A 25,232-nucleotide genomic window follows, 5' to 3' on the forward strand; every position below is an offset into this window, starting at 1 on the left:
AAATTAATTAAAGCAATAAAACAACCTGAAGAGCCGGTTGAGAGCTGAAAGAGCCGGCTGTTTTTAGTGAGTCGAGCCGAAAGAACCGGTTCTCTAAAAAGAGCCGAAATTCCCATCACTATTTGTAACACTTCTTCCTGTTGGAGCAGAGCCAACGTTTTGTGGCGCAGTATTTTTAGGACTGACATGTTGAATCCATCTCTAAAACACATCTACACAGGGTTAGGGTTAGGGGGTGGGGGGAAGACTAGGCCCGGCTATGCCGGAACCTAAGTGCACGGTCCATCACTGGGACTGGTATTGGTGCCCCCGATCAAAAAATTACCCTAAGCGGGTGTAGTGCACTGTGGTGGGCCATTCGCGACGTTTCGGCTCAATGTGGCCTTCTTCAGGCTGGCCCACCCGCTTTTGTGTTTAGATTTGCCACTCTGGGCCTTTTATACTCTTCTTTTTTCATTTCTGTTTTTCTTAACTTTTTCTGTTTCTTAGTTTTTTCTTGTTCTCAGCTTTGGCTGCTTTAGCTCTCCCTTTTTCTATCTTTTTCTGTTGTTCTTTATCTTTCTGTTTTTATTTATCCTTCCCTTTGTATTTCTGTTATTCTTTATTCTTGTTCTTTATTCTTTCTGTTTTTCTTTATCTTTCTCTTTGTATTACTGTTGTTCTTCATTCTTTCTGTTGTTCTTTACTCTTTCTGTTTTTCTTTATTATTTCTCCTTATTTCTCTTGTGTTCTTTTCTTTATTCTTTCTCATATTTCTTTAAATGGCACCCCCTTCTCTTTAGACATCCCGTCCTGTGGTCTGTATTTTTCTTTTATGGCACCCCCTTCCTGTAAATCCTTTCCTTATGTACTCTGTTCTTTCTTTCTGAACTTTCTTGTCTTTTTCTCCTTTTATTTAGGCTTTTAGAGTTCCCTTAGGGTTAGGGCTAGAGGGGGAGGGGGGAGGGGGGCAAAGGGGTTAGGTATTAGGAACGTGAGCTTTTGTTATTCCGTCAATACGGTTCAGGTGCACTGGCAACAGAGGTTCATTCCACCCATTTATTCCTGTATCCCCTGTACTTGAGGCCTCTATTCTCCATCGGTTCCCTGGTAGGTCTTACTGTATGCCTTATTGCATTATATTTGTAAAAAATAACAAACACATTTAAATATATATATATATGTGTATATATACTAATATGATATCAGTCTTCCTAATGGTATTTCCAGTTGACTCATGTTTTGTATTTAAATGCTATTTTCCCACAGATAAGAAAAAAAAAAAAAAAACAAGAAAAAAATCAGGCTCCAATTGGAGTTCACACCTTCCAGACCTAGATGCCTCTCCTTGGAGGAAATATAGCGGTCAAGGTAAGTATTACAGGTAAGTTTTAAATTTTTTTTTTTTTTTTTTTTTTTTTTTTTTTTTTTGGGAAATGAGACCAACTGTGATAAGTGACTATAATATCATAACATGGTAAGACCCATACAGGTTATCCTAAAATTGTAATTTAAATAAAGTAAATGCTTAAACACTCCTGGCAACACTACTGCAGTAAAACTATCTTTATTGTCACATTCAAGAACAGAGAATAGCAAGTTAACATTCATTGATGTCATCTGAAGTTTAGCCCAAAAGGAGCTTTGGTGTTTAGTTTTCTGATCCACAGGTCCTCATGTCTCCTCCTCTGTCCCTCCGTCCATGATGCACAGGATTGCAGTCCCAGAATACCCAGGGAGTTTGGTAAGTGGATTTGAAAGTGTTTGACTAAGGGAGTATTCAACCTGTTTATCCTAATGCTATACAAGTGTTGTTTCAATCTGTCCAACAGCGTTTGACCCGTTTCCCCGACATATATTAACAAACACTGTTCACAAATGATACCATAAACTATATTTCTACTATTAGGTGTAAAGTTTTCCAGAATTGGAGCTCCAGCACCACCATGTGGGTTGAACAGGTATCGCCCTGCATTTAAAAAATGCTGGTCTAAGCTTTGTGTTCTTCCCTGTCGGTGGCCTCCAAGTCTAGTTCTAACCAACATATCTTTAAGGTTTTTATTTTTCCTGTTGGCCACTATTATTCTACAGTTTTGGAAGGGGGGTGTATCAGTTAGGACTCTATTAAAGTTCATTTTGAAAGTCCTGTTCAAAGGTAAGTATGAGGTAGAGTACATTGTGATCAGCGGTAAAATTTCCTTATCCTCCTCTGTCCCGCCCTGTCCCTGACTAACTACTTGGGGTGAGAGAATGTCTGCCTCTCTGGAACCCAATTCCAATAAGGTCTTACTTTTAATTGTTCTCAGGAACCTTTTTGAATACCCCCTTCGTCTGAGGCTTTGGAACAAAATCATAATGGACTTCTGGAGGTCTGTTTCACGGGAGGAGATTCTGTAAAATCTAATGATCTGCGATTTCACAATTCCCCTGAATGTATGTTTGGGGTGATAGCTAGCTTTGTGAAGAAGTGCATGGGTGTCAGTTGGTTTAAAATATACCCGAGTAAGTATTTTCTTCTGTTGTTCATCTAACTGCTCGAAGAAAACGGTTGTATCTAAGAAGTTGACCTCATTTGCGTCTAATGTATACTTTACTTTAATCGACCCGTGATGATTATTCAACACGCTAATAAACTCAAACTCCTCCCTGCTATGTGACCAGGCTCCTATAATATCATCAAGAAACCGAAGATAAAAAAAAGAGGCTTACATCGGCATTTACTCAACGCACCCGCTTCCCATTCACTCATATAGAGGTTGGCATAAGAGGGAGCATATCTGTGCCCCATTGCAGTTCCTTCCACCTGCAGATATCGATTGCCATTGAACTCAAAGTCATTACACCTCAGGCAAAGTTCTAAAAGTTGTAACACCTCCTCATCCGGTCTCTGAGCATCCGGATTCCTACGAAAGGTGTTTCGTACTGTACTTAAGCCTAAATCCGTATTAATGTTTGTATATAAGCTCTCAATGTCAATTGTAAATAACAGAGCATTGCTGGGTAGCACTAATCGTCTAACAACTTCCAAAAAATGGTAGGTGTCTTTCAAGTAGCTCGGATGTTTAGTAGAGAGAGGACCCAGGAAATGATCTATATACAGGGAGACGTTATAAGTGGCGCTATTGCAGTCAGACACTATAGGTCTGCCCGACGGTACCCGATGTGGTATTGGCCAGCTTTCCGGTTCTTTATGGATTTTAGGTAGCAAATAAAATTGTCTCTCACGAGGGGAAGTAGGTCCAAACAAAAAGTCACGCTGTTTAGCGGTGATATATTTTTTGTAATATAGCCGATTGATGATGGCATAAATCTGACTTTGGGACGTTTTTTGTAAACTCTCCCCAATTGGTCTATAATATTTGGTATTTGCAAGTTGTCTGTGTGCCTCCCTTACATACTGTTGTTTGTCCATGATGACAATTTTACTGCCCTTATCTGCAGGTTTAATCACAATGTTTTTGTTTTCCCGCAGCTCCCTAATTATTTCCCTCTCCTCCTCAACTCGTCCCATCCCTCCATCTATGAACGGAAGAAACTGATGAAAGTTATGGATGTCTGACTGTATGAGTTCCTTCACCTCCCCACTGATCTGTTCCCATGTTGGCTCCCAGTGAGACGGCAAGGTAAACTTTGCCTCTGTATTACCTCTGTTTTTATAATTGGTTTGTGAAAAGTAATCCATAAGTTTGATTCTTCTATGATATAAATGAAGATCTCTCCGTAAACCAAGCCTATCATATGATTTTGGAGTTGGTATGTAGGTTAAGCCCCGTTCTAGTAGGCACACTTGCTTTTCCGTGGGGCAAAATAATTCAGACAGATTCAATACATTACAAGTCGAGTTCCATGATAGATCAGTGGTGTCCAGTGGATATTATCCCCCACAGTATTAAATTGATCACCCGGGAGTGGGTTCAGTACCGGAAATCGTTTAATCGCAAAGTTGTTGATGCTGGTTAGATTCTGTTGTTGTTCTTTTGGAAGCAGAGGTGAGAAATTAATTAAGGGAAAGAAAACGTCGGCATTTGGAAAAACAGATTGTGCCCGTTTGTAGAGCATTCTTAATTGTTTGTTAGAAGTTTTATCTGCATCTTGGTCCTTGTTATTGATTCCGATGGATAAAACTACTAATTTGACATCTGGGTGAATTGGTGTCTTTTCCAGAATCTGGAGAAAGTGGTAAAATGAAGCCCCTGGGTAACTATCAATTTGTATATTATCATTATTGTAAGCTGGTACACGATTTAGATTGGAATCCCCTAGGAACCAAACTGGTCGAGTCCCACGAAATACCCAATCTATGATCTTTCTGCCCTTTCGGGCTTTATGATACGTCGGGCGACACTGGTTAATATTTTCAACCTGTTGGTTCTCGGTGGCTGTCTGTCTCTCTTGTCTGTTTTCTGTTGTTACAGGAGCAGTGCCCCTGGAGGAGCCAAGTTCGGTTGGAGGAGCGGCCAGGTGGTCATTTTTGTGGTCAGATGGGGTCTTCATGCCTTTGTGTTTAGTCACACTGTGGTTTACAGACCCCCCCATCATCATGTTGGAGTTGTTCACCACCAAGTTCGTTAGGCCGCTCACGCTCCTTTCACCAATGGAGTTCAAGTCCATGCTATGTGCTCCCCCAGGGGACGTCCCTGCATCATTAGCTGAGGCCCTGACCGCAGAAGAGAAGGTTTTACTGGTCGTTTGAGACCCCTTGCTGCAGGTTTGTATCTCTGGGCTGTTCTGTAATACCGAGACATTAGAGTATACACTTTTAGACAGATGAAGTGAATTGAACTTGGTTGTAATCACATTTTTCTGTGGATCGGATCTAATTTGTATCTCACTTCTATTTGCTCTATTTGTAGGTTTTTTCAAATTTGTAGTGGATTGGAACAAATCCTCATCAGTCTGAGGGGCCACAGGTCTAACTTCAAGTCCCCCAGGTCTCTCCCCCTCCCCCCCTAAAATCAATTCTGGATGTGAAGTTGAGAGGGGACAAAGAGGCTCGTGAGAAGGAGGCATTGGCACAGGGGGCCTTTCATCTGTTGGTTTTGGATCAAGAGTAAACTCAGTAGACCGCTGGTTGCTATCAGGGAGAACAGGGGAGATAACCCGGTTTGGCAAAATACTCCCGGTGGTATTAAATTGTGGTAGCGGTACATGGTCATCTAGTAAGGGAGTCGATTGTGAATCCCGGGTAGTGGGGTTCCTCATGATCCGAACCTCAGGATACAAGGAGGTTTGATTTAGTTTATTGACTTGACTCAGAGGTGGAAATTCCTCCTCATTTTCTAGGTCTAGTTCCTCCGGTGTTTCCTCTTCCACAGAATCTACAAGTGGTGAGGAAACAGAGATGTCTGAACCCTCCCATTGTTCGATCAATAGGGACCTAGTAGCTCCCAGAGTATCTGTAGCTAATCTAGCTTTATAGCGTTTTATCATCCAGTTTGCTGCCACCTGAAAAGCTGTGTCATCCCATATTGTATATTGATATTCTAACACGATTTTAGCATAATGTTGTTGCAGTATGGAGAGGCTATTCTGTAGCCATGTCTGCGTGTTCAGATTTACTGCCTCCCTGAGTTCCTCCGTGGGGGAGGAAGGTCTAATGAATGCCGTAAGTTTTGTAATCTGTCTAGCCATTCCCTTAGGGGGAGTTTGAGTCAGAGTAGCTTTATCAATGATGTTTTTGTGGTGTACGGCCTGCATTAGCTTGAAATAACTTTTTGCAGTCTGTCTAGTATTTGCACTTAAAGGTTGATATACAGAGTTACGGTTACGTTGTGAGCCTGTATGTCCCCCCTCTCCCTCCCCCCCTGCCCTCTGAAAGTTATTGTGGTGTTTTCTAGCAGGTGGGCCTCCCCTAAACTTCGCTGGAAAGTTGGATTGGGCCCGCTGGAACCTGTAGGAAAAGTCCATAGTCAGTAAATGAGGCTCACCTGTGTTTGGGCCTCGGCTCCATTCCACCCTGGGTCCTCAGCAGTTCTTTTTCCGTCTCTCTCGGTGTTGTGTCCGTGAACTTGTCCAGGTAGAGGGAGTCCCAAGCACTTTGTTTATAAATTAAGTCCTGTTCCTTGTCAAAAGATGACAAAAAGAAGAGAGGAGAAAAGAGGGGGGCCTTCCAGTCCACAGATTCCGGCCTCCGATCAATAAAAGTGTGATTTAAACAGGCTTCTACACCAGGTAAGACCTCACTGACATACTAAAACCAAATTTTTATTAAGGAAATTTAAAAAGGCTCAAAAAGCCAATTGCGGACGAAATTAAGTCCAATAAAACCAATTTTCGAAAAGTCCACAGGGTTGGAATTATATTCCACCCTTTGAGACCAAAAAGTTTAGTCAAAAAGGCTCCGTTTGGGCCCAATACAGCTTTTACCCCTAACGTTTTGCAGCCTGTTGCTGCTTCATCAGAGGGAGTACCAGCGAGGAATGGTCAGGTGTGTTAATGAGGATCCTGGAGGTGGGAGTGAAGTCCCACCCCCAGGAGCTCATTGGTTAGTACCACTCTGGGTGTAATTTAGGTGACCCATCTGCCTGAATGAAAATAATTGTATAAAAAATAAAAAAATAAAAAAGTACAGCCAAAATCAAAATTAATTAATTACTGGGTAGGGGAGTGGGGCCCGTGAGGGAGTCTTGGGGCTGTCGCGGGCCAATGGGGAGAACCCGACACCGGGTAATATCCGGAGCAGGAACGTGATCGGGGAGAAAAAATATATATATATAAAAATATATATAAAAAGAAATATGTTTTTTTCAAAAAACAGCAAAATTAAAAAACATGTATAAGATGAAGAGTAACAGTCTATTGAATCCGGGCTGGATTTGGGTGTTTCTGGTGGAGTAGGTACCGTTCATGAATCATTCTGAAAAAAAACAAAAGCAAAATGGGAAGAGGGGAGGAAAAGGGGAGGGGAGAGAGGGAGGAGGAGAGACAAGACCCCTGTTCCTATTATGATGGACCCCTGGTTGAGGTTAGGTAAGGTGCTTTTCGAGTTGGTCTATCTAGACCTTATAACTGTGCATCATGAAATAGGGGATTAAAACTCAGAAGGGGAAGGAGGATTTTTATCCCTAATTCATCTCTGGTTGAGGTTAGGATTCTATGTCCCGATCAGGGTTTGTTCCCTTTAGGTGACTGGAGGAGGAGAGAGGAGAGGTATACACCACTTATCTGATATTCAGATGCCTGGTTAAGGAAAGGGATTATATCGTGTTTTTGGAATATCTACCATTGACTTTATCATTGAATTTGGAAGAATTCCACAGAAAGTGTTCCCTTCCAATTTAGTTCATTGGTGGGAATATGGAAGTTTAGGTTGGAATCTGAATTCCAACCTAAAATCATTGCAAAAAATGACCACCAGCACGATTAGGGAAAGGTTGGGAAATTTGGAATCCTTCCAAATTCTTTCTCTGGGAGGGGCTCAGAATCCCCAGCTAATTAGTGAAGTATAACTATAATTCCAAAAGTCCACAAAGTCAAAGTTTATTCATATAGCACATTTATAGTGGACTCTTATAAGTACCTGGGTGTTCACCTCAACAATAAACTGGACTGGACTACAAATACAGACGTCCTGTATAAGAAGGGCCAGAGTAGACTCCACCTGCTGAGGAGACTGAGTTCCTTCGGAGTCTGCAGGACTCTGTTAAGGACATTCTATGACACTGTGGTAGCATCTGCCCTTTTCTATGCAGTGGCCTGCTGGGGGGAGTGGAAGCACGGACAGGGACAGGAGCAGGATTGACAAACTGGTGCGGAGGTCTAGCTCCGTGCTGGGATGTCCCCTGGAGTCTGTGGAGGTGGTTGGTGAGGGGAGGATGTTAGTAAAGCCGACATCCATCATGAACAACCCACATCACCCACTGCATGAGTATGTGAGTGGGCTGAGCAGCTCCTTTAGTCAGATACTGAAACACCCTCGCTGCAGGAAGGAGTGCTTTCGCAGGTCATTCATCCCAACAGCAGTTAGACTCTATAACTCCTCATTCACGATGTCATAAGTCACTGGACACTGTGAACATCCACGGTCACCACTTCATGCATAATGGATCTTCCATGACCTTCCAAGCTATATAGTTTATGTCTTCCATATTTCCAACTATATCCATAATCACATACTGTGTATGCTACCATTGTATATAGTGTATTATCTTACTTTTTTCATTGATTGTACTTATTTGTATTTTTGTATTTCCTTCATATAGCTGTACCTGAGCTGAGGTGACGCAAAACTTTCCCCGTTGTGGGATCAATAAAGTCTTATCTTATCTTATCTTTTTAAAAATTTTTTATATTCTTTATTTCTACAATATTACTTCACGAAGGTGATTACAGGCATTAATCGACACAATTTACAAGGGAAAAACAAAACAAAACGAAAAAGAAAAAAAAAACACAAAAAAGCCCAAAGAAAGAAAAAAAAAAAAGCCCAGTCGGGAGTGAGCAATTAGCTAGGTTGGTGGTTTCAAAGCTATTTGAGAGAGAACCATTAACTTTAATTCTTGCGGTGGGGTTAGTATATAATGCCCTCACCGTATCAACAATTCCCTTATGTAAACCGAATTTATCCAAGACTTTGTATAGAAAGTCCCAATTTACAGAGTCGAAGGCTTTTTCTGCATCAATACTCATAAGCATGGCTGTACTCTTAGATGTCTGTATCTGATGTATTACATGAAGAGTTCTACGTATATTATCCTGGGTCTGTCGTCGTCTTATAAACCCCGTTTGATCATTGCTAATCAAGTCAGGTAAAAATTCTTCCATTCTCCTGGCCATTAGCGAAGTAAACAGTCTATAATCTATGTTAAGGACAGAAATAGGTCTATATGAGCCACACTCCATTTTGTCTTTCCCTTCTTTCGGAATAGCCGAGATAATAGCCTCCTTCCAACTCGGTGGAATTTGCGCTGTTTTTAACACCCAGTTAAAAGTAGTGAGTAGTGTAGGGATCAAGTCCTGTTTGAATTCCCGATACCACTCCGGTGTAACCATCGGAGCCTGGTGACTTATTTGATTTCAACCTATTGATGGCATTCATAAGTTCAGCTTCCATCACCTCCGCTATCATCATTTTATTTTGTTCCTCGTTAAGGCTTGGTAGGCATAAAGAGTTCAGTTATCTTATCTTAAAACAAAAACAATTGACCAAGGTGCTGTACAATTAAGATAATCAAAATGAATAAAAACATAAGAAGACATGATAACAGTTAAGAAAAAGAATTATAAAATTAGAAGGTTTGAGTAAGAAATAAGAGAAATAAAAGTAGTACAAACTCATTCTGCCCAACTCATTCTCGTTTTGTTTTTATGTCCACTGACAATTTCATATATTTCCTTCTCTTCCACTGCTTCCGGCGCTCCAAAGTACTTTTAAATCTGGCCCACGAAATCATTTTATATAGATTTATTATTATTCTTTCACATGGCCCGGCGATATGAGGCGCTAATAACAAACTAACTACAGATCCCATAATGTAGCGCTGCAGCCTCCTTGCCGGCTAGGCTACATTTCAGAAGATGTTTTTCATCACAGCAAAATCACAAAGTGAAGCTGTTGTGAAAGCAAATTTTATTTTGGCAGAGGAGAAAGCCAAATCAGCCCATTTTTCACTCTGAGGAGCTGAATGATGAAGGTGTGCGATGTCTTGTGTCCAGACAAAATGCAGATTTTGGCAAATGGCAAATTTGGCAAATGTGAGCCTGAGCAGAAATACGATTGCTGATCGGGTTTGTGAGAAGGTCACTGATTTAAGAACACAGTTGTGTCAAAGAAGCAAAGACATTATTGCACACTCTCTTGCTGTGGATGAATGTACAGACATGATGGACATTGCACAGCTGGCCATCATCTGTGGAGTGGACTACAATTTGCAGGACAAGGACATTAAATCGATGCACTGGACAACAACAGGAAAAGTTTTAAAAATGTCTGTCAAAGTGTAATCGACATGCCCTGGGACAAACGTTTTGGACTTCTAATAGATGGAGTGCCGGTGTTATGAGGTGAAAAAAGTGGAGTAGTCAGCAGGATGTGAGTAAAGATGCAGGAGGAAAACTGTACTGCTTAACAGAATACTGCATCATGAACCAGGAAACGCTGTGTGGTAAAGTCTTGAAAATGGAGAATGTAATCATCACTGTGACGCAAACCATAAATTTTATCTGAGCTAAAAGTTTAAATCACTGTCAATTTCAGTCTTTTATGTGGAAAATAGATTCAGTTTGCAGTTTGCCTTATCATATAGAGGTTCATTGGCTGAGTTGGGGAAAAGTTCTCAACAGTTTTTGAGCTCAGCAAGGAAACCTGTCAGTTCATGGACATGGCATGTATGACGCAATGAAGGCATTTCAAGTGAAGCTGTCACAAATGCACCAGTGCCTTACTTTTTGAACCAAGTCGGCACACTTTGCTGATAAACTGAGCGAACTGCGCACTGAGTTCACTAAATTATTAATTTTTATGTTTAAAAAACAGTGGGTCTTAGTGTGTGTTTTAGTGTGTCAGTAAATTTTTATCTTGTTTGGCCTGCGACCTTAAGTGTGCCTTGAGTTTTTGCACGCTGTGAAATTGAGTTTGACACCCCTGATCTACGATCATCAAAGGCAGCACTGAGGTCTAATAATATTAAAATCGCAAAATCTCTCAAGTCAGTAAAAGTTAAAAGGTCATTAGAAACTTTTAAAATAGCAGTTTCAGTGCTCTGGTGCATTTTAAAACTAGACTGAAATACTTCACCAATGCCATACAAAGGTCTGGAGCTGACGGGGGACAACTTTCTCCAGGACTTTAGAAAGAAAAGGCAGTTTAGAAATTGGTCTGTAGTTGGATAAAACTGCTGGATCCAGGTTATGTTTTTTTAAGAATAGGTTCCACCACAGAATGTTTGAAGTCAGCAGGGACACACACAGACTGAAGACTGCTATTGACAATACAAAGCAAACACATACCCACAGTGTCAAAAACATCATCCAACGACTTTCTTTAAACAGGATGGAACAATATCCAGCGTACATCTTGTGGGTTTCAAATTGCTGACTTCTTCACTCAGTAATGAAAAGGAAAAGGGCTTAAAATGATCAAATGCAATTGAAGCTGCCGTATGAACAGATGACCTGATATCCGCAATCCTATTAATGAAGAATTTCAGTAAGTTTTCACGTTGCTTTCGATGCTGCATGGGGAGCTGCAGTAGGTGGATTAATAACAGACTTAATCATGCTGATATGAGGTTTGTGACAGTTATTAGACACAATCTTATAGAAATACTTTTTGCTGCTCTTAAAGCTTTCTGATAATTTATCAAAGATTCTCTAAGTACATCAAACCATACCTGAAGTCTGTCTTTTTTTCCATTTTCGCTCAGCTTTTCTACACATCTGAGTTCTCTGGTAGCATTATTATACCAAAGCTGGGTTTTAGATTTTAGACAACTGGTTTTGAGTGGAGCAATGAAAATGCTTTAACGAAGCCAAAATCTAAACCCAAATTCCAATAACACACTTGATCATAACAAAACTTTTTTCTTTTTTTCAAGTACACAATCCCAAAATCCAACATTTGCATCTAAAATCCACTAATAAACTCTTTAATACCAAGAGTTATATCTCAGTTCCAAGATCTAAATCTCAAATACCAATAGCTGTGTCATTGTGAAAAATTTTAAAATTAATTGCAAACACCTGATGAGCATCTTTTGATGTACATTTAATAACATATTGCAATAAGGAGAAACCAGAGAAACACGGCCTTGATGTCTTTTATACAAACACACAGACAAAAGTATTCAGCAACATACTTACTACCTACTTGCTCCCTGATAAGGAGGAGCCCCGATATCTGTTTTACATCTCACATGAACTTACAATGCCTCAACTGTGTTGTGTATCTGTGTGTGATAGAGCATAAAGACACATTTATTCTACAGACATATAAATGAGTAAGACTAAGTGACTAACTGAAGTTTACTAATACTAAAGTGATCAATACATAACAAAATAAATGTTCAATTACATTATCAAGGTTCCAAGAACATCTCTAGCGTTTAGCATAATGTCAACAAGAAGCAAGGTTATTATCCTTAATGAAAACTAACGAAATAATGAAAACTAGAAATAAAATAAAAAAATGTTAACAGAAATAGAAATAAAAACAAGACTGGACAACTAACTAAAACTGAAATGACCGTTCACAAAACTAACTAAAATTAACTGAATTTATAGAGAAAATGTGTTCAGTTTTTGTTCACGTGTGTGTGTGTCATACATTAGTCTAGGGCAGGGGTAGGGAACTCCAGGCCTCGAGAGCCAGTGTCCTACAGGTTTTAGATGTGTCCTTGACCTAACACAGCTGATTTAAATGGCTAAATTAGCTCCTCAATATGTTTTGAAGTTCTCCAGAGGCCTGGTAATGAACTAATCATTTGATTCAGGTGTGGCAACCCAGGGTGAGATCTAAAACCTGCAGAACACCGGCTCTCGAGGACTAACGTTTCCTACGCCTGGTCTAGGGGGAAAATGAACTGTAGTTTCCATTTTTTTTCTTGCTTTGTCTCATTATGCCAGCAGGTGGCAAGTACCTCGGTCAAGTCGTCTGTGTTGCCGCTCCATCCACGCGTAGCATCTTGTCAGCAAAAGTCAAGAGAAAGCGCTAGAGTCGAATTTGGGATTTCTCTGAATATGACTGTGTTTTGGATAAAAGCAAGTGTCTTTTAGTGGAAAGAGATAAAAATTTGTGGGACATTTCTAAAGGGCAAAAAATCCCACAAACCTTAAAGTGCACTTGAAAAGTTCACAAAAGAAGGCTAAACTAGCTTATCTTGAGAAGGTAAGTGTGCACGCCCAAGCCCAAGGTTGGTCCATTCAGCCTGTACATACTTATAGTTATAGAATATTCACAACATACTTCATACCGTGTACATTATAACATACCATAATAGACCCATTTCTGTAATATACTCACATATCTATATTATTGCTAATATATATTGTAATATATCTATATCACTAAAGCACTTCTGGATGGATGCAAACTGCATTTCGTTGCCCTGTACCTGTGCATGTGCAATGACAATAAAGTTGAATTCTATTCTATTCTATTCTATTCTATTCTATTCTATTCTATTCTATTCTATTCGCAGCAACATCACAAGCGAGAGGAAGCGTTGGTGAATATGTTTATTGAGATTGGGATATCTACACAACTGTGTGAGCTAATAGTCTGATTGGGGCCGAGATGGATATAGCAAAGCAGAAACTGAAAGAACTAATAAAAGAAGCGAGGAAGCTAACTCTGTGTGTAGATGGCTGGAGCAAAAGGGGATTAACAGGCTCTTTCATGGGTGTTTCCACTTGTTTTTACCACCCACCTGGGCCAGGTCCATGATGCTTTGCTTAACGTGCAACGAATGGAGCACCCACATACCAGGGAAGCCATCGCCCGCTGCACTGATCAGACATTAGAAGAGTGGGCTGTAGGGAAAGAGAAGGTGCTGCTCGTTGTAATCAATAATGGGGCCAACATCGTCAAGGCTGTACGGCTTCTTCAGAATCGCATGTAAACTGATTGATACCAACGGTTCTCAGGATGAGCAAAGAGCTGCTGGAAAGGGCCAAGACAAAACTGTGGATATAGTCTGAGTCGGAGGAGTCAGACATTGAGTGTGAGGAATGTGGAACACTTGGTGAGTGTTCCACAGACCTGGGAGCTTGAGGGTCATGCACAGTATCTTAGCTGTTCCCAGGACTGCGCTCTTCTGGACAGAGATGTCCGCTGTTGTTCCTGGGATCTGCTGGAGCCACTCGCCTAGCTTGGGAGTCACCGCACCTAGTGTTCCGATTACCACTGGGACCACTGTCACCTTCACCCTCCACATCTTCTCGAGCTCTTCTCTGAGCCCTTGGTATTTCTCCAGCTTCTCATGTTCCTTCTTCCTGATGTTGCTGTCATTTGGAACTGCTACGTGTATCACTACGGCCATCTGCTTCGTTTGTCTACCACCACTATGTCTGGTTGGTTAGCCACCACCATTTTGTCCGTCTGTATCTGGAAGTCCCAAAGGATCTTAGCTTGGTCATTCTCCACCACCCTTGAGGATATCTCCCATTTTGACAAAGGAGCTTGCAAAGAAAAGCGTCTGGACTTCTTTAAGTTGCTTGAAGACGTTTCACCTCTCATCCGAGAAGCTTCTTCAGTTCTAAGGTCAAATGGTGGAGAGTCCCAGATATAAACCCAGTGGGAGTGACCCCCCACAGAGGGACAAAAGGACCCCCTGATGATCCTCTAATCGCCTGAGCCAAGGTGTGAAACTGGGTGTGGGTCCCAATCAGCCAGAGTTTCGGGTGAGTTCATAGTGAAACCTGGCCCCACCTTATCATGCGAATTCCTGAGATCAGATGACCCAGGATGTGAGTGGGCGTTAAGGCGTCTGGGAAGGGATCTCAAAACTGGATTATAGATGGCAGAGAGTTGGTGTCGTAAACCCCCGCCTCTGTTCAAAGATGGTCGCTCACAGTGGACATAGATGGCTTCTTTCACTCCTCTTTCAAACCATCTGTCCTCTCTGTCCAAAATGTGAACATTGGCATCCTCGAAAGAGTGTCCTTTATCCTTAAGATGCAGATGGACTGCTGAGTCTTGTCCTGTGGAGGTGGCTCTTCTGTGTTGTGCCATGCACTTGTGAAGTGGCTGTTTGGTCTCTCCGATGTAGAGGTCTGGGCATTCCTCGCTGCACTGTACAGCATACACCACATTGTTAAGTCTGTGTTTTGGCGTTTTGTCTTTCGGGTGAACCAGTTTTTGTCTGACCTCCACCACTCTTGGCATACAGCTTGATGTCATCCATGTACAGGAGGTGGCTGACAACTGTTCTGTTCCGTAGTCAGCATCCGTAGCCAGTCTTGTTAATGATCTCACTGAGGGGGTTCAGGCCTATGCAGAACAGCAGAGGGGATAGAGGATCTCATTGGTAGATCCCGCACTTAATGGTGACTTGTGCTGTGAGCTTGAAGTTGGCCTCTAGTGTTGTACGCCACATCCCCATTGAGTTCCTGATGAAGGCTCTTAGGGTCCTGTTGATCTTGTACAATTCTAGGCATTCCAGTATCCAGCTGTTGATTGAGTCATAGGCCTTCTTGTAATCAATCTAGGCAGAGCACAATTTGGTCACAAGAAAAACAATGGTGTGCTTGGTTTCAACGTAACCGACTAATCTTGACTAATCTTTTGTCCAGTATTAAATATTGATTACGTTTCACTCATAGCTATGTGACTCACACTATTAAGAAATAAAATTAATTAAAACAGGTCTGCTTGCAGAAGAGACCTGCAGCACAGAGCTAATGTCCGTAGATTGAGAAATTGTTTTTATCAAATCAAATACATACCTCAAGTGGAAATATAACAATATTTTTAGATTATTGCTTCTATGTCTATAATGTTTACACGTTTTATAATTGTCTGTTTTTTGGGGTTTTTTTAGACATTGAGCTGCAAGAATATGGGGAAAGCAGCAAGTTCCACAGAATGCCGCGCCTAGCACACACTCTCCATCTCACAATGAAAGATGCCATGAAACACCCAACTGCTGATTCAGTCATAACGAAAGCAAGAAATCTGGTACATGTTGTTAGAAAATCATCAGTGACAAATGAAGAAGTGTTTAAAAGGTGTGACAAAAGTCTGATCTGGGATTGTACCACTTGTTGGAACAGTACCAAACCAGAGCTGAACTAAACCAACTACTTGAGAAGCTGGGGATGGATACACTTCTCACAAGTGATTGGACCAAGATGGAGAACCTTGTCAAGTTGTTTGAACCCTTTGTCATTCATACAGACAGTGTTGGGGAGTAACAGAGTACATGTACCGCCGTTACATATTTAAAATACAAAATATGAGTAACTGTATTGTTGCGGGTCAGTATTGTTTGGGTTTTGTTTGACAGCTATGCTCTGTTGTTCCAGGCGGCAGCGTTACGGTTGCCATGGTTACATGGTGACGCACTCTCTCTTTGCGACTGTGTGTTTCCAGGGTGAGAGAGCGCCTTTTTGTTGTTGTTGTGCTAAGCTAAAAGGGAGAGTGTTACAGACTTAGCTCTAAAGAATGTAGACTCATGGGCAGTGTAGTCCTTGCTGCAGGGAGAATGGACTGCCATACCCGTTATGTGTCTGTGAGCGCGAGGAGGGAGAAAAAGGAGAGTGGAAAAGTACAAGCTGTCATTGAGCAGAAACGGGAGCTGGAAGCATGTAAATATAATAATAACCACTGCAGCCAAGAAGAGAGCCTGACGAGCCCAGTTGTAAGTAAGCCATTAAGACTCGACTGTACACCGTGTTTGTATTTTCCTCCGAAACAATAAGTTCTGTTGGAGCAGCCTTTCAATGCCTCTCTCTGTCTCTTGCTAGCAAAGTTGACCCAGACAACAAAGTAAAGCTATGGTGTTGATTTTCCACCTCTTTCGCACAGTTGCTTTTTATTAAAACAACAGTTAAATCATGACTGGAAATCTACCTTTCTTTATAGGTATTTTAACCAATACTAAACTACTGCATGTTTCCATCAATACTTCAACCACCTAAACACATAATTGTACTTATTCCTTAAATTGGACACCCTTTATAAAAAAAACCCAAATGTCTCACAATGTATCATGTCAATATTAATATCCTAAAATAAGAAAGCATTGCATGTGATGTAACAGAGAAAAAAAAATAAACAAAAAAAGGTCAATAGGCATGTTTCGTTTGCTAAATACTTTATTAAAAGACAGTTTCCTATTTACGTTTATATGATTCACAGAAGTTTGTAATTTTTTGCATGATGTGCGTCCTGCACCAGCCAAACGATCTGGGGCGTATCGGAGCCATTTCTGCACTGCTTGTGCAAAGACAAACTCGGACATAGAGTTTGCCCCTAACTGCTGCGTCAGGCTCCAATCAAGGCAAAGCGTCTCACCTATAGACACATTTTAAGAGATGGAATTAGCGTGTCTCATGTCTTAAATGTGTATGCAAGTGCTTGTGTGTTTAATCAACAGGCCGTTGTTATGTATTTAAATCACATCTGACAGCTATTACACTTTATAGTTACAAAGTGTACATAACCTTTATATACTTACCATTGCCTTATTTGCCTCTTGTGATTGAAGAGCTGGCTCTGCATTGTTTAGCTCCTCAATGTTGTGCAAGGGCAAATCCAGAGGCAGTACCCCAGCATCTACCGATTCATTGCAGCCGGTATTGCGGATGGCTCTGACCTCCTCACAGAGTTCGTTAACAGCTCTCGTCAGGTCTGACAGAAAAAGATAATTTTTTTTAAAGTATTTAAGAATACAGACAACTTGTCAAAAGTTTCCTTGTGTCTCACACACAGATATGTACAAAGACACTAGACAGTATTTTATTACCTGGTATTTTCACTCGAGGGGCCTGGGGAAACCATTTTTTTGTGGGCTGCTCATCCTCTGAGTCACTATATGTGTACAGGGGATTTGGTCTAAAGAAAAAAAGTTGAAAAGGGTCATAAGTAATTACAAATGTGCTTTTGGAATATTTTTTCCTAAAGTTACAGTTTGATTTATAACAACACACACAGGAAACGGAGATGTGCAAGAAGGTACAGTATACAAGGAATTTTTGAAGTGCACAAGTGTATACGGCTTTGCATTTATAAAAAGTTTACAAGCTTCCACTTTTTGGACTATATTATGTGGTGATATTGCAGTATGCAAGCACCACAGATATGTATAAAAGACAAGATCATAAATTCTTAGCAATCAAAGATATGTTTGTGAAATAAAAAAAGTTTTACTTGTGCTTTCTTTTATGACTGGTCTGAGTTTCAGCTTCGGACTGAAGGTCAGACATATCACAGTGTTCACTTAGATATTTCTGAAGACTGCGTTCTGCTTCGTGAAATGTGTCTGGAAGTACAAACACAATGTATGGCCAGACATAAATTAGGACACGAAAAACTTGTTATTGTTACATTTATACAATACCAATCCAGATGATACCCACCATGGCCTATTAGAAGTCAGACTGGTGCATAGGTGAGCCATGTTGCACCAGGATGAACTCTCCTCTTTACTGCGTCGTGGATCCTGAATGTGTCTCACGGAGGATATGGAGGCCATGACAATTTCTCCCCATTTATCCATGATCTAGGGACTATTTCTGTACCACCAGTGCTGAACTGCACAATGCACCAGTCTTTCATTTTTATCTTTTTTTTAAAATTTGGAGTCCTTTTTTGCCCTGTCTAGGATAAACAGGAAACAGATAATTACAATATATTTCATAGTCACTACAAAACTTGATCTATTGATTGAACTAAATAATAAATAATAGCTTAAAATGTATATAGGCAACAATTACAAGCAAACCCGTATATGTAAGCATTTAAACACTGAAGATAATAAAATTAACAGTATTTTGTCTAAGTCTGCCATTGTAGGAATTCATGGCACCATGGTTTGGAGTCTTCTCTCACCCCCGTTCTCTGCGGCCTGCTGGAGCGGGGGGGCTAGGAGGAGTTGGCCGTCCAACTGCGGTCTGGAGTGTGGGGCCTCCCTGCTGCTGCGGAGTCGGGGCGGTCTGCCTCTCCCCACCGCAGGGAAAAGGGTAACACCACCTGGGTCTGGGTGCAGTTCCCCCCTCCAGGGGCAAGGGTACCTAGACCCGGTTCGTAGAGTATGCTTGGGGAGTGTGATCGTGTGTACAGCGTCTCTTTATGCACAACCAACATGTCTCCATGTTGGTTGAGTGTGGAGTAAGTGCATATGAGAGCATGAGGGTGGGAATGGATGTTTGTGTCTGTGTGTGCCTGTATGTCTGTGTCTATATGTCAGGTTGGGTATCAGACGCCACCTCTCTGGGGACATCTCAGGCCCTCCAAGGTTTGGAGGCCTATCTCCACCCACCACTTCCCCTGCCAGTGGCGGACTCCCTCAGGTGTCGGTGCGTTGGTGGTTCTTTGTGTCTGGGGGTGGGCGTCCGGGTACACACCGGCTCACTCCTTGGCGGCCGCTTATCGGGGCCTGGAGCCTGGGGCTCGCTCGGGCCACTTCGGAGGTGGGGTGCCCCCGGCCTCTCGGCCTGGGGCTCGGTCACTCAGGCACAGCTGGCTGCCGGCGGAGCTCACGGGCGCGTCACTGCAACTCCCCCTGGCTTCTGCTCCGCGGCTGCTGAGTGAGCCCTCATCTGGGACTCTCCTCAGCTCTTACTGGGACAGTGGCGCGGCTGCCCCTCTGTTGGTCTTCCTTGGTCTCTTGTGTTCTGGGGACCTCTGGATGTCTGGAGTTTTGATCTCCTCCATACCTGCTTCATACCCTGGAGGACGGGGCTGTGGCTCCCCACACTCCCTAGCAGATCGTTACATGGAGAAACCTTTGGAATGCAAGCATGCTGATCCACACAGGTATGCACACAGGTGTACACACGGGTATTCACAGACGCGGACTACAGCTTTCTTGGCTGCTGCCTCAAAGCACATTGTACGCTGTCTATCTTGCGTGCTGCACAATATCGTTTATTATTTAGTATCTACTGATATCTACTGCTAGCTAGTTTATTGTGATGGTGCCGTTTTTTTTATTATGTTGCTCTTTGTTGTTTGCTTTCTCTTCTGTTTTTTTTCTCCATACAGGTGACCCAGGTGTCTTGTTTTTTTTGTTTTTTTTTCTTTCTTTCTTCTCCCCCTTTTCACTGTCTCTTCTCCCCTTTGGTTTTCTTTCTCTCCCTCTCTTTCTTTCATTCTCTCTCCCTGTCCTATCCCCCAGTCATGTCTGTCCCGTTTGTAGCAACTGAAAATAAAATAAATTCATAATTATAATAAAGGTCAATCAAATGGACCAATATGGCAAGGCCATGATGATCCACTTGGTAAAATAAATCCGCTTGGCATCTTTCTTGGCCTTAAGACAACAATTCTGATGGCTAAAGATCCAAACGGGACACAAAAAAAAAAAAAAAAAAAAAAAAAAGGAATTCATGGCACCGAGACAAAAACTTGGCGCACAGTGTGGCGTAAAAATAGGCGCACACCTTTGACGCTGCATTTTCTCCGTCTTCCTCGTCCACACGTAAATGCTAAACGCAGTTTACGTGTGGACAAAAGGTGCAAACTCAAGTTAGGTGAGCGTGCAGCGTAAAGTTTGAATTGAGTGCGAATCGAAGCGGGTGCTCACCAATCATTAAAAGTAACAAAGTCATTGAACACATTTATACAGTTACCTTTACGTTTATCAATCATATATCACAGATTTACAATTTTTTGTAGTACTATGCTAAAAAGCAACTACAGAGCGAAAGTCTGGGTCAAGCGCCGAGGCGACAGCAAGAACAAAGGAACCCTCGAAGCGTTAAAGCTAGCTTTGTAAGGGTATATAACGGAAAAGTATGAAACGAAAATGTTTTCTTTGTTGATAGACTTTGTTTGCAGTGGAATTTATTAGTTGCCGGATTGTAAGATGAAAGTAGACACAATTTCGGGCTCCCACATTTTATCCGAAACTTTACATTAACAAGTTTTTTTTTTTTTTACTGTTATTCAAATGCAACCGTGGAAATAACGAATAGAACAAAAGTCATTCATTCTTACCTTATACTAATCGTGGTGCAGGCCAGTGCAGTGCATGAACTGATGCCTTCTCCGGTCAATTCCACTGAGAGTAAATCTAATGTCCCGCTCTACTGTACAAGACAATGGTTACCTGGAGGCATGTACCAATGTGATAGGGGTGCTGCGGAATAGTCCAAGTGGTAGCAGCTTTAATTTCCCGCTCAACCATAAATCGATGGTTTTTCAACGTGATTGTTGTCACCTTGTCAACTATAAATAGATCAACAATCAACGATGACAGAACAACAGTGAATCAATGTTATTTCAATGTCAGTGTCAGGTTTCATCAGTATTTCAATGTTGTTTCAACATTGGTTTTGTGTTGACATTTCAATCCTGACGATTCTGATGGTTCAGATGGAAAATCAACATCTGTTCAATGTCTCCTTGCTATCTGGGAAGCTAGTTTTTGGCTACGACGTATTAGCCAGAGGTCCCTTTACTACGGTTCGGAGCCGCAGATCTTCAGTAATAGTAATAAATCACATTCATGTAGTTGTAAACAGCATGATAATATATTAATATATTTTCTGTGTGTGAACTGCTGTCATCTTGGCTGAGAAACAGAACAACCACTTCTCTGGAGTAGCGAGTTTTCCTTAAGATCAACAAAAAACTGTTACTTCACTGATGTACCCTATATCCTTTTTGACCGACCTGGACATCCACACTTGCAGTTCAGTTCAGTGCCTTTTTTTTTCATGTTTTACTGATGGATAACTAAACACTTAAAAACTACTCATGATGGCTTGGCTTTTGTGTTGTGTTGTGTATTGCCAGTCAGTTGCAGTGTTTTATCACAACACAACACAACAGTTGCAGCTTTCACTGACAGCACAAGTGGTCCTTGAACCTTTGTACTGTTTTCATTAATTAATTTTGCAGTTAACTTGTGAACATGTTGGATGATCTGTCTGCTGTCACTGGTTGGTGCTGAGGTCTGAATCTGATGACAGCTCCTGTAATCATAATGAGAACAGAATCATCACAAACTGAAATATAAAGTTTATTTCTCGAAATTGAAATAAAAGCAATCCTTCTCTGTCCTCACACACTGGGGATCTGAAGTTCTATTGTTACATTTTTTCGGTTCTACAGTTTTGCAGACAACAAAAATTAATGCTTCAATTATTTCTTTCAAAGGATGTAAGTTGTACTGAGTACTGTACATTTAACCATGAACAATACTAAGAATTATCCAGACTGTTTCTTAACCTGAATATTTAGTATATTTGCAGAATGGCAGATAGAGACAAAATACTGTTACTGTTAATCTGACTATCTTCAGGTTTTACATGCTTACATATACACACGCAGTTACTGTCCCTCCATTTAGAAAGGCAGAGGCGTCAAGGTGTAATTATTTTACATGTCTTTGTTTTTTTTTCCTGTGTAATAATATTCAACATTGCTATCAATACATTTTTCAAAAAATGCCTCTCTGTGCAAAATGGGTTCAAAAACATAAACAACTGTGGGATGCTGTTTGTGATTTGAACCGGGGGAACAAATTGCGGCAGGATCAGCCTGATATTATTTTTATCCCACTCTAACTTTACTGTATAAAGAGCTAACATCTCCAACATGTCAGGAGTAGTTAGTCATTACAACAAGTGTGTGTGAACTAAAAATCAAGAATGTGGGATGCTGTTTGACCTACCTTGGACCTTGTTTGTTGCTCTGGACTTACTCCTTCCAACTGCAAAGCTAATAAACTGCTAATTTCTGATGACTTGCTTCTTTCTTTCAATTGCAAAATTACCTTTTCTATAACCAAGAGCCCTCGTACAATTATTTTTCGGAATATTAAGAAAATCAATCCTGAGAACGTTTCTTTTGCTTTCTCTAGTCATTTGCATTTTCATAACCTGCTCAGCCAAGAGCACTTGGATTCCTATTATAACTCTAGTCTCAACAGTATTCTAAACTCTGTTGCCCCACTCAAAACTGAATCTGTATCATTCTCTCAGTCAGCACCCGGGTTTATAGCTGAACTAAGGCTTCTGAAAGCAAAAAGTCAAAGGCTTGAATGTCTCTATAAGAAAACTTACTATTCATAAGGAAATGTGTAATAATTCTGTTTTGTATTATAAGGAGTGTATTAATCAAACAAAATCTGCTTATTACTCCACCATTATCTGTTGAAATGAAGATTCAACCAAGATACTATTTTCCCTGTTCAACTAGTCTTTCACGTTACCAGATTTTTTACCTGCTCACCTTTACTCATCTTCCTTCTGTTTTTCTCCAATGTTATATTTCATTGAGAAATTTCACAAAATACACCAAGACCTGGTTTCTGATGTTCCATGTAGCTCTTCCTTTGCAATTCCACTCCCATCACACTGTTTTTCTGCTTTCCAACTTCCCTTTGTTGCTGATATTTCAAATCTCATCTGTAAGTTAAAAACTTTTACTTGTCAGCTAGATCCCATCCCTAGAGTTTTGGTCAAGGCCTGTCTACCCTCTTTGCTTCCTCTCATATCTGCTATCGTCTACTCTTCGCTTACCACTGGGAACTGTTCCTGCTCCCTTAAAAGTTGCTGTCATCATGTAAATATTGAAAACAAAATTCACACAGGCAGTTCTTCTAAGCTGTTAAGTGCTCTGTCTATCATTCATACACATTCAGACCCCGATGGATGAATTGTAGAGTTAGTATCTTAGTAACATGGGGTTCGAATCTTTCCCTGGAATATTTGGCATGCAGACTGGGATTGAACAACCACCTTTTTGGTTAGTGGCTGACATGCTCTACGAGCTACAGCCACCACAGAGTATTCTGCTGTGTACAGTGTCCTTGAGTGTTCTGAAAGGTGCTTACAAATAAAAGCTGTTTAAAAAAAAATTAAATTGTTATAATAATAATAATAATAATAATAATTATTATTATTATTATTATTATTATTAGTAGTAGTAGTAGTAGTAGTAGTATTATTATAACTGTATCTCAGTTCCAAGAAAGCAATTTCTAATATTACAAACATTATCTTAATTCCAAGCACACAATCCCAAATACCAAGAACTGTATGTGAGTTCCAAGAAAGCAATCTGTAATAACATAGATCAGGGCATCCCTGGGCACACGTGTCATCGCTGGCACGTGAAGGGTTTACTGATGGCACGACCATAGCTGGACTGGCCACCGGGCATACCGGGCACTTGCCCGATGGGCCGGTGGTGATTTTTCATTTTTATGGGCCGATGTGGAGGCTTTGTTTGTTTGTTTTTTGTAACCGTATAAACAATGAAAGGTGGTGGATTGGCCAGATGCTGGCTGATGTGTAAAAATAACTCAGTTGTTTGGTCATGTCTATGGCAGAGCTTCCAGAGAGACCCGAGGCGGCCACCGTGTAAACACCACAGTGTCAGGTGAACTGAACTTCAGGTAAGAAGTTATGACCTGCAGTCCATCTGGGTCAGATATAAATCAAGTTTAGGTGGAGTTTATTTTCGTTGTACTGACTTTTTACAGTCAGTTACAATAACTTGTACTGCGTACTAGCTAGCATGACGGAGTTTCGGTGAATCGTCTCGTATTCAGAGAAAATATTACTTGTTTCGTATTGAGCTGAAAAAGAACACAGTTTTTCCCGTACTTCAGCTAGAATGAAAAAAAGACACAAAGCTGGAGTTATTCTGCATCTTTACACTGTCAGCTGCATCTTCTTCTCTCATTCTCTTCTCCTCCCTCTCCTGTTGCTACTTCAATCATGAAACTGATCAGCTGATCGGCTTTTCTCTCTTGCTTGTTTATCGCTCACTATGCGCCAGAAAGAGGAAACCAGCGGATTTCACGCTAAACAAGAGCAGCACGTTTAAGCTTGATCAGCTGTTGTTGTTGCTGGAGCCCCAGCTGTAAAAGCTGCTGGTCATGATATCGTGTGGTTATCTGGTGTTGAGGGAAACATGAAACCAGGAGATGTCCTTACTGAATCAACAGAGCTGAACAGGTGATGGAGAAACAGGTTTACCTTTTAGGTGACATGAATGAGTTGAAGGGAAGTTATGAACTGGTTCTGAGACAAATAACACCAGGATCCTTTTCTATGAGGACAAGAATGGCTCTTGGTGAAGGCAGTCACACTTTTCACCTCTCCCTTCCCTTATCTTTCCTGCTTAGCGTCTTGTGTCCTTTTCTAGTCTTGTCTATTACTTTTTCCCTGAAACACTCTCTCACAATCTGTTCTCTAAAACATAAAAGACGAATTATGGATTTGATTAACTGGCCCCTGAATGTAATTGACACCCTCTTCTCAACGAGAAGCCTGGGCTTGGGTGAGTCTGACTGTAAGACATTGAAGACACCTTTTCGGAACCATGATAACACACATATACACATGCAGATATACACTCATCCCCCCTCTCCTTCCAAATGCCTTCGACGCTTATTCCCTCCCGATGCAAATGGTAGATCAAAGGGGACCAGCGCATATGCTGCAGGCCTAGATGCGCTGTCTAAACTGGCTGTCTCTCACCTTTTACCCATCCGTGCCGATTGTCATGTGTTTCTGTGGTGTATTAAGAGTTTTTTCATGTGCTATGCGCAGAGTTGTTTTTTTCTGTTGTCAAACTGATCTCCCTGTTGGAGCTCAGTCTTGGGGGAGTTTGTTTTTCTCCTTGTTTTTCCTGATGT

The 25,232-nt window shown here is 41.2% G+C and overlaps 1 protein-coding gene and 1 long non-coding RNA gene across 3 annotated transcripts in view; one reads left to right on the top strand and one right to left on the bottom strand.

The window, feature by feature from the left end:
* The window catches only part of LOC146656498 (uncharacterized), a 227,714-nt gene that overhangs the window by 90,159 nt on the left and 112,323 nt on the right, over positions 1 to 25,232 (top strand). The window lies entirely within an intron of this gene.
* LOC146656500 (uncharacterized) lies at positions 16,714 to 20,628 on the bottom strand. Its single transcript, XM_085426760.1, has 5 exons — positions 20,576 to 20,628; positions 17,786 to 18,235; positions 17,382 to 17,470; positions 17,094 to 17,266; positions 16,714 to 16,930 (listed from the first exon to the last, which is right to left on the bottom strand). The coding sequence occupies exons 2-5, from the start codon at positions 17,839 to 17,841 to the stop codon at positions 16,901 to 16,903; spliced, it is 348 nt and encodes a 115-aa protein (XP_085282886.1). The 5' UTR covers positions 17,842 to 18,235; positions 20,576 to 20,628; the 3' UTR covers positions 16,714 to 16,900.

Source organism: Rhamphochromis longiceps, linkage group LG12 (assembly GCF_057381845.1).
Source record: "Rhamphochromis longiceps isolate RC_006_pf linkage group LG12, R_longiceps_female_GT1.1, whole genome shotgun sequence".
Taxonomy (NCBI): Eukaryota; Metazoa; Chordata; class Actinopteri; order Cichliformes; family Cichlidae; genus Rhamphochromis; species Rhamphochromis longiceps.